The sequence below is a fragment of the Zonotrichia albicollis genome, chromosome 9 (genome assembly GCF_047830755.1).
Source record: "Zonotrichia albicollis isolate bZonAlb1 chromosome 9, bZonAlb1.hap1, whole genome shotgun sequence".
NCBI classification, from domain to species: Eukaryota; Metazoa; Chordata; class Aves; order Passeriformes; family Passerellidae; genus Zonotrichia; species Zonotrichia albicollis.
In genome coordinates, this window is record NC_133827.1 from 33,600,798 (window position 1) to 33,613,858 (window position 13,061).

General features: G+C 51.3%; 1 protein-coding gene across 6 annotated transcripts in view; it reads left to right on the plus strand.

Annotated features, from left to right (window-relative positions):
* DVL3 (dishevelled segment polarity protein 3) overlaps positions 1-13,061 on the plus strand; it is a 33,732-nt gene that overhangs the window by 10,912 nt on the left and 9,759 nt on the right. For all 6 annotated transcript variants that reach the window (XM_074547304.1, XM_074547307.1, XM_074547306.1 and 3 more), the window contains exon 2: positions 10,776-10,845. In XM_074547304.1, the coding sequence (XP_074403405.1) occupies positions 10,776-10,845 (70 nt within the window). The remainder of the gene's footprint in view (positions 1-10,775; positions 10,846-13,061) is intronic.

Genomic DNA, 13,061 nt, shown 5'->3' on the forward strand with positions numbered 1-13,061 from the left:
ATGATTGGTTTGGTGGGACTGGAGCACCTTTTTTGTCTCTTTCTTCCAGCAGTTGAACAGTATTTTCATGCTTGCTGGGTTGTTGGCTGAAGGGCAAGCCTGGCTGGCCTGGTAAAGGATGCTTGGTAGGTTACTTGTTGTATTGTTGGCCTGTGTCTTTAATGAAGTTTGGTGAATAAGACTGGTGTTAGTGAAATTGATGAAGTGTATTAAAGGCTACTGAAACGTGCTCTATTTGCTGGGGTTTTTTTAATACAGGGAGTTTTTTGTGCCATGTGCATGACACCATCAAAAGCAGATGAGGAAGAAAAACAATTAAGTGTCCTTGGCCTAGCAATGGTCAGAAAAGTTTATTATGAGTGTTCAGACCCCTCATGCTCTCTTCTGCCTCCTGCATTTTAGGACCAGAGGGATGTAGTATCAGTGTTTGCCCATTTTTTGCAGTACTGCAATAGCTTGCAATCTGGGACAGAGTTCTGTCTGTGCCACCATGCAGCTGTTGTGACACTGAAAGGCTCTTCTTTGCGTGAGTCCTTTTCATTGTCTTTGGCACATGTTTTGTGGTGAAAGTTTGTTGTGAGCTTTATTAACAGCCTGTTGGTTTTATGGGGGTTCTCTGTATGTCTTACAGACCCAGGTAGCAGAGCTGTTGCTGATGGCAGCCCAGCTGGATGTGCAGAGTAGGTGCAGCCATCTACAGCCTGTCATGCTTCAAGACCCCTTCCCATCGGGTAGGAGGTTGAGTCGGTTTCCTAGGGAGGCTCTTGCAAAATTGTTTATGCAAGGAGAGAGTAATGTGAGCTGGTCAGTGTCTTGAGGACAGGACACATATGGAGGCTGCTTTGTCATTTCCTCATGGAGATCTGTCATTACATTAAATTAATTATTAACATGATGGGGGGGAATGAACCTTGCTCCTCTTCCCCACAGACATCTGCCTTGGTCTGTGTGGTCCCAGCTCTGCTCTGGAGGTATCTGGCTGGCAGAAGGGTGCTCCTAGAGCACAGGGCTGGTGCCGGGCAGGGCTGTTGTGCTGGCAGCCCGTGAGGAGGAGGTGCTGGTGAGCAGACTGCTCTGTGCTTCCCCAGGTGTGGAAGTCTCAGACTTTGTTTCCCACCCTCCCCCTCTTCCCAATTTACCCCTGTTCTCCTCTCCTTGGTCTCCCGCTGAGTTGATGCTTTTCCAGGAATGAGCTGTACTGCTGGCCCAGCACATTCCACAGCAGCAGCACTTTCTTGGCAGGAGCCTCTCTCGCTGTTAGAAAAAGCAGGGCTGACTTGGTGTCCCTCAGCTGAGGGCCAGAAAAGGAAGGCCTGGTCTCGCATTCCCCGTGGTGCCTGCAGAGCCTTCCCAGGCATCCCGGCCTTCTCCCCTGGTTGTGGTGTGTGTGCAAACTTCACTCTGCCCCCTCAGCAGCCCCTGGGGCTCTTTGCAGCTCCTTACAGTCTCTTAACCAGTGTGAAGCCCCTGGACATTGCAGGGGAGGCTGTTGCTTTTCCAGTCAGCCTAGAAAGGGGGAGTGACTTCTCACTCATGGGGAGTTGCAAGGAGCTCCCTGAGGGGCACAAACACCTCATTCACAAGCTTCTTGATAAGCTGGTGTTGTCCTTTGCTTTGCAACCAGCAGTAGCCAGATAAACCCTTTGTCTACCTCTGCACTATTTTCACCTCTCTCCCTTTCCCTCTGTCGGCAGGAGCTGGTGTTTTGCAGTTCTGCCTTGTGGGCTCTTCCTGCTGTCTGTGTCCAGATGAAGCCCAGTGTCACAGCACACCAAGCCTCCTTCCTCTGGTGTGCTTGCTGTCTCACATCAGTGTGAGCCACAGCAACCACATCAGGATTTTACCCTGTCTCATACACATCTCTGCCTGGGGCCTCTTTGGGCCTGTTTCCTGTCCCAGCCTGAATACAAGCCCAGCTTTTGGCCACTGTTACTATGTCTGTGGAATTGTCTCCATTCCCTAAAGGTCATTTCTGCAGATGTTTAACCTCAAATCTTTTTTTCTCACCGTGAGTCCCTGCACTTGTCTTGTATCTTTGTGTTGTGTTGTATTTTTATGCAAGCTTTTTGTTGTATCTTTATGCAAGCTTTTAGCAGCATGAAGAACCTGACTTGGCTTCTGCTGGAAGTTCCCGTTTGTCCTGATTTCCAATTCAAAGAGACTGAAAGTGTCACTGAACCTTCGGGGGCCTGCAGAATGCTTTCTTTGATGATGTCTGTAAATGTCCTTCCGGAGGTTGGAAGCATGGCTTGGGCAGGGCAGGATTAATTAGCGTCGAGGTGCCTCCTGCAGTCCCTGTGCAGCTCCCTGCTGCCAGCAGGTCGGTGGAGGACAGGCCTGTCGGGCTTGTTTGCAGAGCAGGGCTGCAGCCAGATGGTCACTCTGGGATCAAGGTGGGAGGGGCTGCCAGGGCTCTGCACTCGCTGTGAAATCAGTCTGTAGCTTTGCTTTGATAAGTGCTGCTCCTGGGCAGGCCTCTGAGCCTGGGTGGCTCCTTCCTAAATGTCATTCCTTTTCCAGTCTTTGGACTAGGTGAACAGGAGGTCTGATCTCTGTCATCTGCCACCCAGTGATACCTGTAGGGCTGAGCACAGGTCCAGCTGGGGCCAAGCATCGCCCAGACTTAGGGGCTCTGCTTGTCCTGGTGTTTGTCCAGTGGAGTGATTGCAAATGTGTTGATGAGGGCTTCTCAGGGAAAACAGTTGGCATCTTGAATGTCTGACTGACCCTGGGGGCAAAGCCCAGAAAGCTGGAGATGGTGCATGAGGAGGCTGTGGGGCAGCAGAAGTGAACATGGTTGAGGGAGGCTCTAGGCCCCTAGCAGGGGGACTGGGACTAAATGATTTGTAAGGTCCTTTCCTACTCAAACCATTCTCTGAAAACTAAAGAGCCTATTCTTGAGGAGTGCAGGTAGTAGCTTCAAAGGGAATGACCTTTGAGGAGTCCTTGAGATGCTCCCTGGACTTGTTAGGAGGGCAGGAGTGGCCATTCCTGCACAAGTGCAGAGGTGTGTTACTGGTTTGGTAGTAGGACAGCTGTTGATGATTTGTGCTTCTTGATTCTTGAGAAGCACACCAGGTAAAGAGAGTGCTGCAGAGGAGTTCATGTTCACATGGGGTGCAGGTACAGACAGGACAGCACATCTGAGAATGAAACCATCTACAGATCTGCATTTCCCCTTTTACCTTGTGCTGCAGCACAGAGGAGCAGTGCAGAACACCCTGTCTGGGGGCTTGGAAGGGAAATTAAATGGGAGAGTGACAGTCTGTTTATGGTCAGAGAGCCCTTCTCACCCCAGTGTAATGCAATTTGTACTCCTCTTCTTTGCACAGGAGGTGAAAATACAGTGAGGGAGACCCAAAGAGTGTGTTGGCTTACAGAGACAGACAGCTCAAATCCTCTAATCCTGTTTGATTCATCCTGTTTGCCTGCAAAGCCTGAGGTCTCACTGATACACGAGTGATCACTGCCATGTGTATTCTTTGGTTGGGTCTGTAGCTCTTGGGTGAATTGTATCCCCTTGGGAAATACACACATCATATCTGGGCTTAATCTAACAGGCACATATTTCCCAACTGAAATCCCAGCACTCACAGAGAATTGCCCTGTCCAGTTTTCTAATCTGGTGAAATGGCTGCAGAGCTCATCCCTGTGGCTTCAGCACTATCTTACAGAATAGATAAGGATTTTGCTCTAGAGCCAGGAGCTGCTCATATTTGAGTAGTAAAACATCAAGGTGCTTCCTTTTGCTATGCAGCATTATTAATCTATACAATCAATTGGAAACAAGACATCCCTACCCTAAGGGGAGTGTACTAGAGGTCTTAAAAATGAGATCACATTTCTAGTGTGTAAATCCCTGAAGCTTGTGCTGTTGGGTAGAAATGTTTCCTGATATTTTTTTTGTTTGGTTGGTTTTTGGTTTTTTTTCTTCCTTTGTGAGCTGTAGGAGATGGGGGCTGTTAAGGTTACAGGAATGACCAACCTAATTGTGCACTTCTGGAATGTTGTAAGAGAAGATTGTTTATAATTTAATTCCTAGGCTTTCCACTGTTGGAAAGAACGTTGCTGCTCTGTAAAGGTTTTTCCTCTTAACACTTGAGGAGACATCTTACTTCTTTAATCTGCTCTACTAACTTTGCATCTTTTCAATGTGAAATTGTCATTGCTCAGTTGTCTTCTCAATCTTTGCACATCCCCTGTTTTTCATCCTGGCCATCAAGCTGTCCAACAGGCTCGAGAGGTCCCCAGCCCTACCTCCCTTCTTGGTACTGACCCCTCTGATGCCAGATCCAGCTTTTGTGTTTGCCACCACGTCTGTGATTTCTTCTCTCGGAGTATCCTCCTTGCGGCAAGCCCTTAGATAGGCAAGCTGGGGGACAGGACTGCCAGAAACAAGCAGTAATGGCTGCTGAGCTCCAAGCCTGCTTCCAAATCTGAGGTTCAAATCCTGTGGAAGCCTTTGTTCGTGCCTCTTGGATTTCTTCTTTCGCTGGGCTTGTATTACTCCGTCAGAGTTCTTCTCAGGGACCTCGCTGTGGCCAGCGGATGCTGCTCAGGAGAGACCAGAGCTGGCTGAAGCTAGAAACTCGCTTGTATCCACAGCCTCAGCCAGGCTGGAGGCCACCGAGGGGAAACGAGGAGGCTGGAGCGGAGCAGCTGCGCTGGCGATGTGTGCGCAGCCGGGGGCTGACACGGCGCAGCCGTCTCCGCGGCTTGGGGTTTATGGCCTCCTTTCTCTCCTGTGCACTCTCTCTTGTTCCCCACCTTCCCTTCATTCCTAGGACATGACTCTGTGATATAAAATACCCTCTAATTTCCTGAGCCAGGCTGGAACTCCCCGGAGAAGGCAGCGTCTGCCTGCCTGTCCCTCACTCGCCTCTGCATCCATGTTCCAGGCTGCCAGCTGCTCCCGCCGGCAAGGCAGCGGGAGGGAAACTGGGAGCGTGGCACCTTCCCAGGCCGTGGGGAGAGGGTCTGCTGGCTCCAAAGGAAGAGCTGGTGGGAGGGTAGGGATGGAGCCAGGGCTGGAGCTGAGTTTCCTTTGCTTCCTTCCCTGCTGCCGGGGTTGTCCCTTCCCCTCCCCCAGCTGCATGGGAGCAGATGTGCTGTTTGTGTCAGCCCTGGCAGCCCCCTCCGCACACCCCAGCCGGGCTCCTGCACAGCCAGAGCCTCGTCCCCTCCTCCTCTTCTTCCTCCTCCTCCCCCTGGCTTGGCCCCGTGTCACTGGGGATGGCGGTGGAATCATCCGCCCACTCGGCCTGCCTCCCCTGTAACCCTCCCTCCTTCCTCCCTCCCGCAGGTCTCTTTGTTGGAAAATTCAAGGCAGATGAGTGCTGGGGAGTGCGGGGCCTGCGTGCCAGGCACTCAGCTGCAGCTTGGCCTCGGTGTGCCTCCTGGCCCCGGGATGGGAAGGGGGCCGGTGAGTGCCCGGCTGCAGGGCAATTCCCTGGGCAGGGCAGCAGCACCGAGGGTCCTGGACTCGCACTTGCCTGGGCAAGGCTCGGGTTGCTTCCACATGAAAGGGGTTTTTCCTGGCCACCATTCTCAGCCATGTTCTACACAGCCCCCAGCAGGACGTTGGAACATTCAAAACCTGACAGTAAACTCAAAGCAGTCCCTCTGAAATAATCCTTAGGCAGATGTTTTCCCTGGGCTCTGGGAAAAGGAAAGGCTTGGTGAGAACTAGAGAGCCTGAACTCCTTCTGGGTCTGCTCTTTCAGGAATCTCGGGCTCAGACCCCATCAGGTGGGGGCTGTTCCCAGCACATTCAGAGGATGGCTTTCCCTGCCAGCACATCGGCGGGACAGTTTTGTCTCATGGCTGCCTCCCCATTCAAGCGCGGAGCAGAAACGTGGCACTGCTCACAGCTCCCCCAGAGGCTGCTCGCTCGGTGGCTTCTGACGTGTGAACCTGCGGTCGTGTCCGTGCGAGAAGTGTGACTGGAAGAGTGGTGAGAGGTGGGAGGAGGAAGGCTGCAGCTAGGGCTGAGGCTGGAAAGGAATGGAGGAGGAAGGCTGCAGTTCAGGCTGAGGCTGGAAAGGAATGCAGGGCACGAATAGCTGGGATGGTGTGAGGGGTGACAGATGTGAGCAGCGCTGCAGAGATATTCCTGCTCGGCATGTGCCTGACTCCAGCACTATCAGTTTTTGCTCTGTAGAGTCTAAATATATAATCCTTTGTGCTCTGGCATCTGGGTGATAAATAGTGATAAATAATGTAGTGGCTAGAGAAGGAGGGAGAAAACTGCTCCGGGGTGGAGCTGACCCCTGGGATGTCTGGGGCAGCCGCAGGGTAATAAGAGTGAGGAGGGACCAGCTCTCAGGACAGAGGGAGCTTGTTCTCCATCAGGCATTGCAGCTGAGGCTGAATGGGCGGGTCTTGGGGTTGGTTTCCTCTGTCCCCACTGAAAGTGGAATAGTTGACTTGTGCTGAGCAGTTGGTCACCTTGACCCAGCAAATATATCACCCTGTCCCTTCAGCCACAGGCAGGGCTCTGTGTCCCTGAGCAGGCAGCATGTAGCACTGAAAATTGGCTCTGCCTGAAGTTCTCTCTAGGAATTGGATGCAGTCCAGGCTGCTGGCGACAGTATGAATGGATGCTAGTGCAGCCAGGGCAGGGTGCATGTGTGTGCGCACTTGGAAGTGAGAAGACGACAACTTGCCTGCATTGGAAAGGGCTCGTGTGGGCAGCAAAGAGGGTGGGTCCCAAGGGGGCTGCCTGTATTTGACATTCATCTGCGCTGCAGGGGCTTTGGGTAGAGGCTGGCACAGAACATGCTGAAGAAGCGTTAAGCTATCAGGGTTTTAATCCATCGTCACTGCTCCTTTCCTGCTTTTCCCGCTTCTCCATCTGTGCAAGAGGAATTAACACACATCCTGGGAGTGGATTAGACTGCTCAAACCATGACCTCCTCATCTGTGCCTTCTGGGGAAGGGTAGCCTTTGTGCAGTCCCTTTGCTGGCTCTCCGGTTTTGTCAGGGATTGTAAGTGCCAGCTGCCGGGTGACGTGCTGCCTTTCAGCCCTGGGACAGCCCTTTGCTGAGCGTGTGTGACACCAGCGCAACCAGTGGGGCTGGCAGGGTGGAGCGGGCCTGCTCCCAGCTGTAGGCTTCCAGCACTGTTCATTTGCCTTTTGCTGATGCCTTGTGAGAGCTGGCAGGCCTTGTCTCCTGTTTCTGGGGACAGCTGGGGCAGCTGTTGGTGCACTAGGGAGCACAGCCAGGAGCCCAGAGCGCCTGTTTCTCCAAGCCCCAGCGTGCTGCGACCTGATGGCACTGGGGCAATGGGTCACAGCTCCGTGTCCCACCTGTGGGTCCTCTTCGATTCCCCGTGAGTTGGGGACTGGCTTGGGGACCTTTCAGATCTGCTTATAGGATTCCACTTCTGAGTAGTGTTAGATACTTATAATCTCCTTACTTTTAATACATAATTTCTCTTGGTTTCACATTCTTTACTTTGTTCTTTTTTGTTGGACCTTCTCCCTACCCCCATAATTTATTCACTATCTAGTTGCCTCATGTTTTAAGCATAATATGTGTCAAGCTACCTTAAATATAGGTTGGAAGGGGAACACAGTATCACAATCTAATTGTAATACATCTTTGTATTAAATAAGAGTGCCTAAAATGTTGTCATTGGATAGAAAAGAAATGAGCTTGTTAAAGCCTATTTTGATATTTGATTTATCAAAGATAGTAGAAATTGAATCTTCTGAATTTGCAAGTTGTTTTGATTGCAGATTCTGTGTGGAAAAAGTATTTAGGGGTCCAGTGATATTTAAAATAAAAAACCCTAACTTTCTTTCTCCAAAGAAAACTGATTTTGTTTTTTTACTTCTAGGGAAAAAATAAAGTTAGTGCTTCTTTCACTGTGAAGGCTGATAATGTAGCTGTTTGTGTAATGCAGGGACGTGACATTATGGCACAACTATAAAGCTTGAAATGATGTTGAAATATTATGCATGTAATTAAAAAGCAACAGTATCATTTAGTAGGCAGTGTGTTTAATGTATTTCACTTTCATCTATTAGAAATCTCTGGCATAGTTTGTGATTCTTTCAGATCATTATAAAGAGGCTTAAATTATGTATTTCTTTAGAAATAAGCGAACTGGTGGAAATATGTCTGCTGGAAATGCAGTATACAGCAGGAGCAGTCTGGGAGGTTGCTGGAGTGTGTGGAAGAACTTCCTGATACAGTGGGTGAGGGAGCCAGCTGGGGAAGGCTTGCACTGGACTTGTTTGTGACCAGAGAAGAATTGAGGGGTGATGTGGTGGCTGGAGGCTCCCTTGTGCACACCAACCACAACATGATAAGAGTTTCTGATTCTCAGAGGAGTAGGGAGGAGGATCAGCAGAACTGCCACCTTGGACTTGCAGAGAGCAGGCTTTGGCCTGGTTAGGGACTTGGTTGACAGAGTCCCTTGAGAGGCAGCCCTGAAGGGCAAAGGAGCCCAAGAAGGCTGATATTCTTCAGGAAGGAAATCTATAAGATGCAGGAGCAGGCTGTCTCTATGTGCTTGAAGGACACGCCAGTGGGGAAGAAGAGTGGCCTGACTGAGCAGGCAACTTTGCCTCAAACTCAGGAAAAAATAAAATATTTTGCCTTTAGAAGAAGGGGGAGGCAACTCAGGAGTGGTACAAGGGTGTTGTGAGGTTATGCAGAAAGAGCTAGAAGGGCCAAAGCCCAACTGGAACTTACCTGGCTACTCCTGTTAAAGACAATTAAAATGTTTTTACAAATAATGTCAGCAACAAAAGGAGGGCCAAGGAGAATGTCCATCCTTTATTGGATGTGAGGGAAAACAGTGACAAAGGATGAGGAAATGTCTAGGGTACTTAATGTCGTCTTTGCCTCAGTCGTTAATAGCAAGATCAGCTGTTCCCAGGGTGCCCAGCCCTGTGAGCTGGGGGACAGGGACAGGGAGCAGAATGAAGCTCATGTAATCCAAGAGGAAATGGTCAGCAACCTGCTTAAACACACCAAAGTCTATGGGGTCAGATGGGATCCCCCAAGGATAGTGAGGGAGCTGGTGGAAGTGCTGACTGAGTCACTCTGTCATTTACCAGCAGTCCTGGTTGACCAGGGAGGTCCCAGGTGAATAGAAGTTGGCAAATGTGATGCCCATCTACAGGGAGGGCCAGAAAGACAATCCAAGGGAATTACAAGCCTGAGAGCCCAACTTCAGTGCCAGGGAAGGTCATGGGGCAGATTATCTTGAGTGCCATCATGGGGCAGGTACAGAACAGCCAGGCAATCAGACCCAGCTGGCATGGGTTTTGGAAAGGCAGGTCCTGCTTGAGCAGCCTGATCTCCTGTGACAGTGTGGCATAGTTAGTGGATGAAGGAAAAGCTGTGGTTGTTACCTACCTGGGCTTTAGTAAAGCCTTTGACACTATTTCCCACAGCATTCTCCAGGAGAAACTGGCTGCTCATGGCTTGGGCAAGTGAGCTGCTCCCTGTGTAGGAAACTGGCTGGGTGGGCTCAGGAGGGTGTCAGGAATGGAGCTGCATCCATTGGCTGCTCACAGTGGTGTTCCCCAGGGCTCAGTGCTGGGGCCAGTCCTGTTTAATATCTTTATCAGTGATCTGGTCATGAGGACTGAGGGCACACTCAGGTCACAGATGACTAAGGTGGGTGGGAGTGTTGATGTGCTGGAGGGTAGGACAGCTCTGCAGAGAGATCTGGACAGTCTGGATTGACAGGCCAAGGCCAGTTGTATGGGGTTGACAAAGCCATGTGCTCGGTCCTGCACCTGGGTCACAACCCCACACAGCTCTGCAGGATGGGGGAAGGCAGCCTAGAAAGCTGCCTGGTGGGAAAGCCCTGGGGGTGCTGGTTGCCAGTGGCTGAACATGGGGCAGCATGTGCTCAGGTGGCCAAGAAAGTCAATGGCATTGTGGGTTGTGTTTGCAGGACCAGGGCAGGGACTGTCCCCTGTGCTTGGGACTGGTGAGGTCACACCTTGAACCCTGTGTCCAGTTTTGGGCCCCTCACTACTATTCAGACATTGAGGTGCTGGAGTGCATCTAGAAAAGGGCAAAAGGGCAACTTTTCTTCCCCAGAACTGGGGAAGGGTCTGGAGCACAAGTCCTGTGTGGAGCAGCTGAGGGAGCTGGTGATGTTTAGTCTGGAGAAAAGGAGGCTCAGGGTGGACCATATCACTCTCTACAGTTCCCTGAAAGGAGGCTGTATCCAGGTGGGGATTGGTCTCTTCTGCCAAAAAGGAGGCAACAGGACAAGAGGAAATTGCCTCAAGTTGTGCCAGGGGAGGTTTAGATTGGACATTAAGAACATTTCTTCACCAAAAGGGTCAAGCACTGAAACAGACTGCCCAGGGGAGTGGTGGAGTCATCATCCCTGAAGGTATTTAAAAGTTGTGTAAATGTGGCACCTGGGGACATGGTTTGGTGGTGGCCTTGGCAGTGCTTGGATAATGGTTGGACTTGATGATCTTAAAGGTCTTTTCCAACCTAAACAATTCTATGATATGCACCTGAATTTTGGCTTTACTGATTAAAATGTGGTCTGGGGAATGAAACAGCTGTATGCACAAAGAAAGCCTATTCTGTCTTTGGCTCCTCTTCAGGCTGCCAGCCATTGCTGTGGGCATAGGAACCTGTGGCCTAGCAGCAGGAGAGAGCTGCCAGTCCTCTCCTGCTCCATCCCCAAGCCTGGGCTGCCTGGTGTTATATGCAAATACCCATCTGGGAGTCTCCTTTTCCTTTGAAGTCCTGAATCCAGCTCTGACTGCCTCCTCTCCCCTCTGCAGGGTGGTGAAAGAAGAGATCTCGGATGACAATGCCAAGCTTCCCTGCTTCAACGGCCGGGTGGTGTCATGGGTAAGCAAACCGCAAACCCCTTGCTTCAGTGTGTTTGTGCCCTCCCTCTCTGAAAAACACTGTTTGGATGTGGAGTGCCAAGTAAGGCACAGGGGCTGCTCAGTACTGTTGGTGTGCTGGCTGCTCACAAAGCTGATGAGCTGAAACCCACACTGCAGTCCCTCAGTTGGAGAGGGAAGATGTGCCAGGGAAGATGCGGGATACCTCCATGAAGAGCTCATGGTGACGGCTGCCTGGCAGAGATCGTGGTCATGGCCTGTCCACAGCATAACCCCTGTGCCCCTATGGCAGGGTCAGCTTCCCAAGGAAAGTCCCGCTCCAGTGACTGGTGCAAAGGGCTTAAGTGACTTTAGTGCTGGTGAAGCGGACTGGATTTGGCTGCCCTGAAGACTGAAGGTACTGCCTGGGCAGCTGCAGGACAAGCTTTTCCCTCAGTACCATGCCATGCACATGCTCTGCTCCCTGCTCGCTTGCTTCCCTCTGTCCCCACGGGGACCCTTTGTTAGTGGGGGAGAGTCTCCACAGCACATCATCCAGTTTTCCCTCTGCTGAGTTGCAGTTTGTGCTGATGAGGGTGTGTGGATCTACACCAAGACTCAAGTGCCTTTTTCCAGAGGCCTCTGAACAGTAAAAATCCTCAGCAAATCAAGCCAGGTCACACCTAATTCTGCTTCTATCCCTGCACCAAACAGTGACGGGGCAGGCAGGTCCCCCCCTGCCGCTGGGGTTCCAGCCAGGGGAGCAGGGTGCAGGCTGGAGCAGGAGGAAAGTCTGTGCTGGGCTCCGGCACAAAGAGACGGGGCCGGATGCCTGCCGTCCTCCCTCTAGCGGTTATCCAGGCCCTTCGGAAATCAGCTGTGGCCACCACACATTCCTCTGCATCCATCCCACTGCTGCTGCTGCATCTGCCCCAAGATGTCCCACCACCCCACCCTTCCAGCTGCTCTTTGCTTTGACCTGTCCTATGGGGAGTTCCATAGTCTCTGAATCCATTCCAGTGCTCCATTTTTATCTGGTGTGCTTTTCCTTGTGATCCTTGTGTCCATGTAGCTGCTGGCTATCCTTGCAAGAGCTCTTTGTGAGTGGCACAGATCTGGTGTGAGTCTGTCTGGTTTGACCACCGTGCTGCTGCTCTACTGGGCTGGATCCTTACAGGGAACTTGTGCCCAGAGTGAGCATCACTAGCAGCTCTTGTGCATGCAGGGTAATGGCAGTCCCAGAGGCCTTTGTGCACCTGATGATCCCTTTTTCTACCTCTTCTGGGAGTCTCCTAGTCCATGGGTGGTTTGGGGAATGAGAGGGGAGGACTTGCTTTTCTGCTTCTGACAGACAGGCTGGGATGATGCTATTTTAGGAACTCAGTACTAATTTTAGCAACAGGGAAAGACAGGGGCTTGAATCCAAGTGAGTATTTCCTGACAGTGTAAGAGGCAGGAAAAGTGCAGGATTGTTATCAAAACCTTCCTGGGAGGAAATCCCAGCCTTGGGAGTGTTAGAGGAAGATAGCATCAATCCTGCCTGCTTGGGAACACCCTCCACTCTCTTCACTGCTGTTTGACAGCTGCCTGTGGCTAGTTCCCTCTGTCCAGATCTGTTTGCTTGATGTTGTCTTGAGATTTTCAAGCATGAAGTGTTATAAGACTTTTCCCTAGGCAATGCTAGCCACATTCAGCATCTTTTCTACCCTGTGCTCCCGGGCAGTGGCTACCAGAATTGGAATGTGGCCCTTAGGGAGGGGGATGCATCCTGGGAAGACAAGTCACCAGGAAGGTGCCAGGAGCAGAGCCAGGCATGTGCCTGGGCCTTGCTGGAGGGAGGGAAGCTGACCTGAGTGTGAGATGAGCTGCTTAGACAGTTGTGATCCAGGAGCTGTTGGGCTTGTCCTGGGGCTTGTGGGACGGGCTCTGCAGCTTTTGAACCTCAGGCTGCTCTCTGCCCTGTCTGCTGCCTTGGCTCTGGCTTTTTCAAGGCTACCCTGTGTTCCTTGCCCCAGCTACATCCCTGTCTTTGTTTCCAATATCTCTGACAGTACACTTCTCATCTATTATGCTAATGATGATCTGTGGGGTCCGTACCTCCCTTATGAGGGTTTCCACAGTTCCTGAAGGTGGGCAGGGCACAGCTCTTTCATCGGTGATGCTGGAAGCACTCAAGACCTGTATAAATGGGCTGTGCTTCTATCGTTTGAGTTGGCATCTGCTCTTGGCTCCATGCAG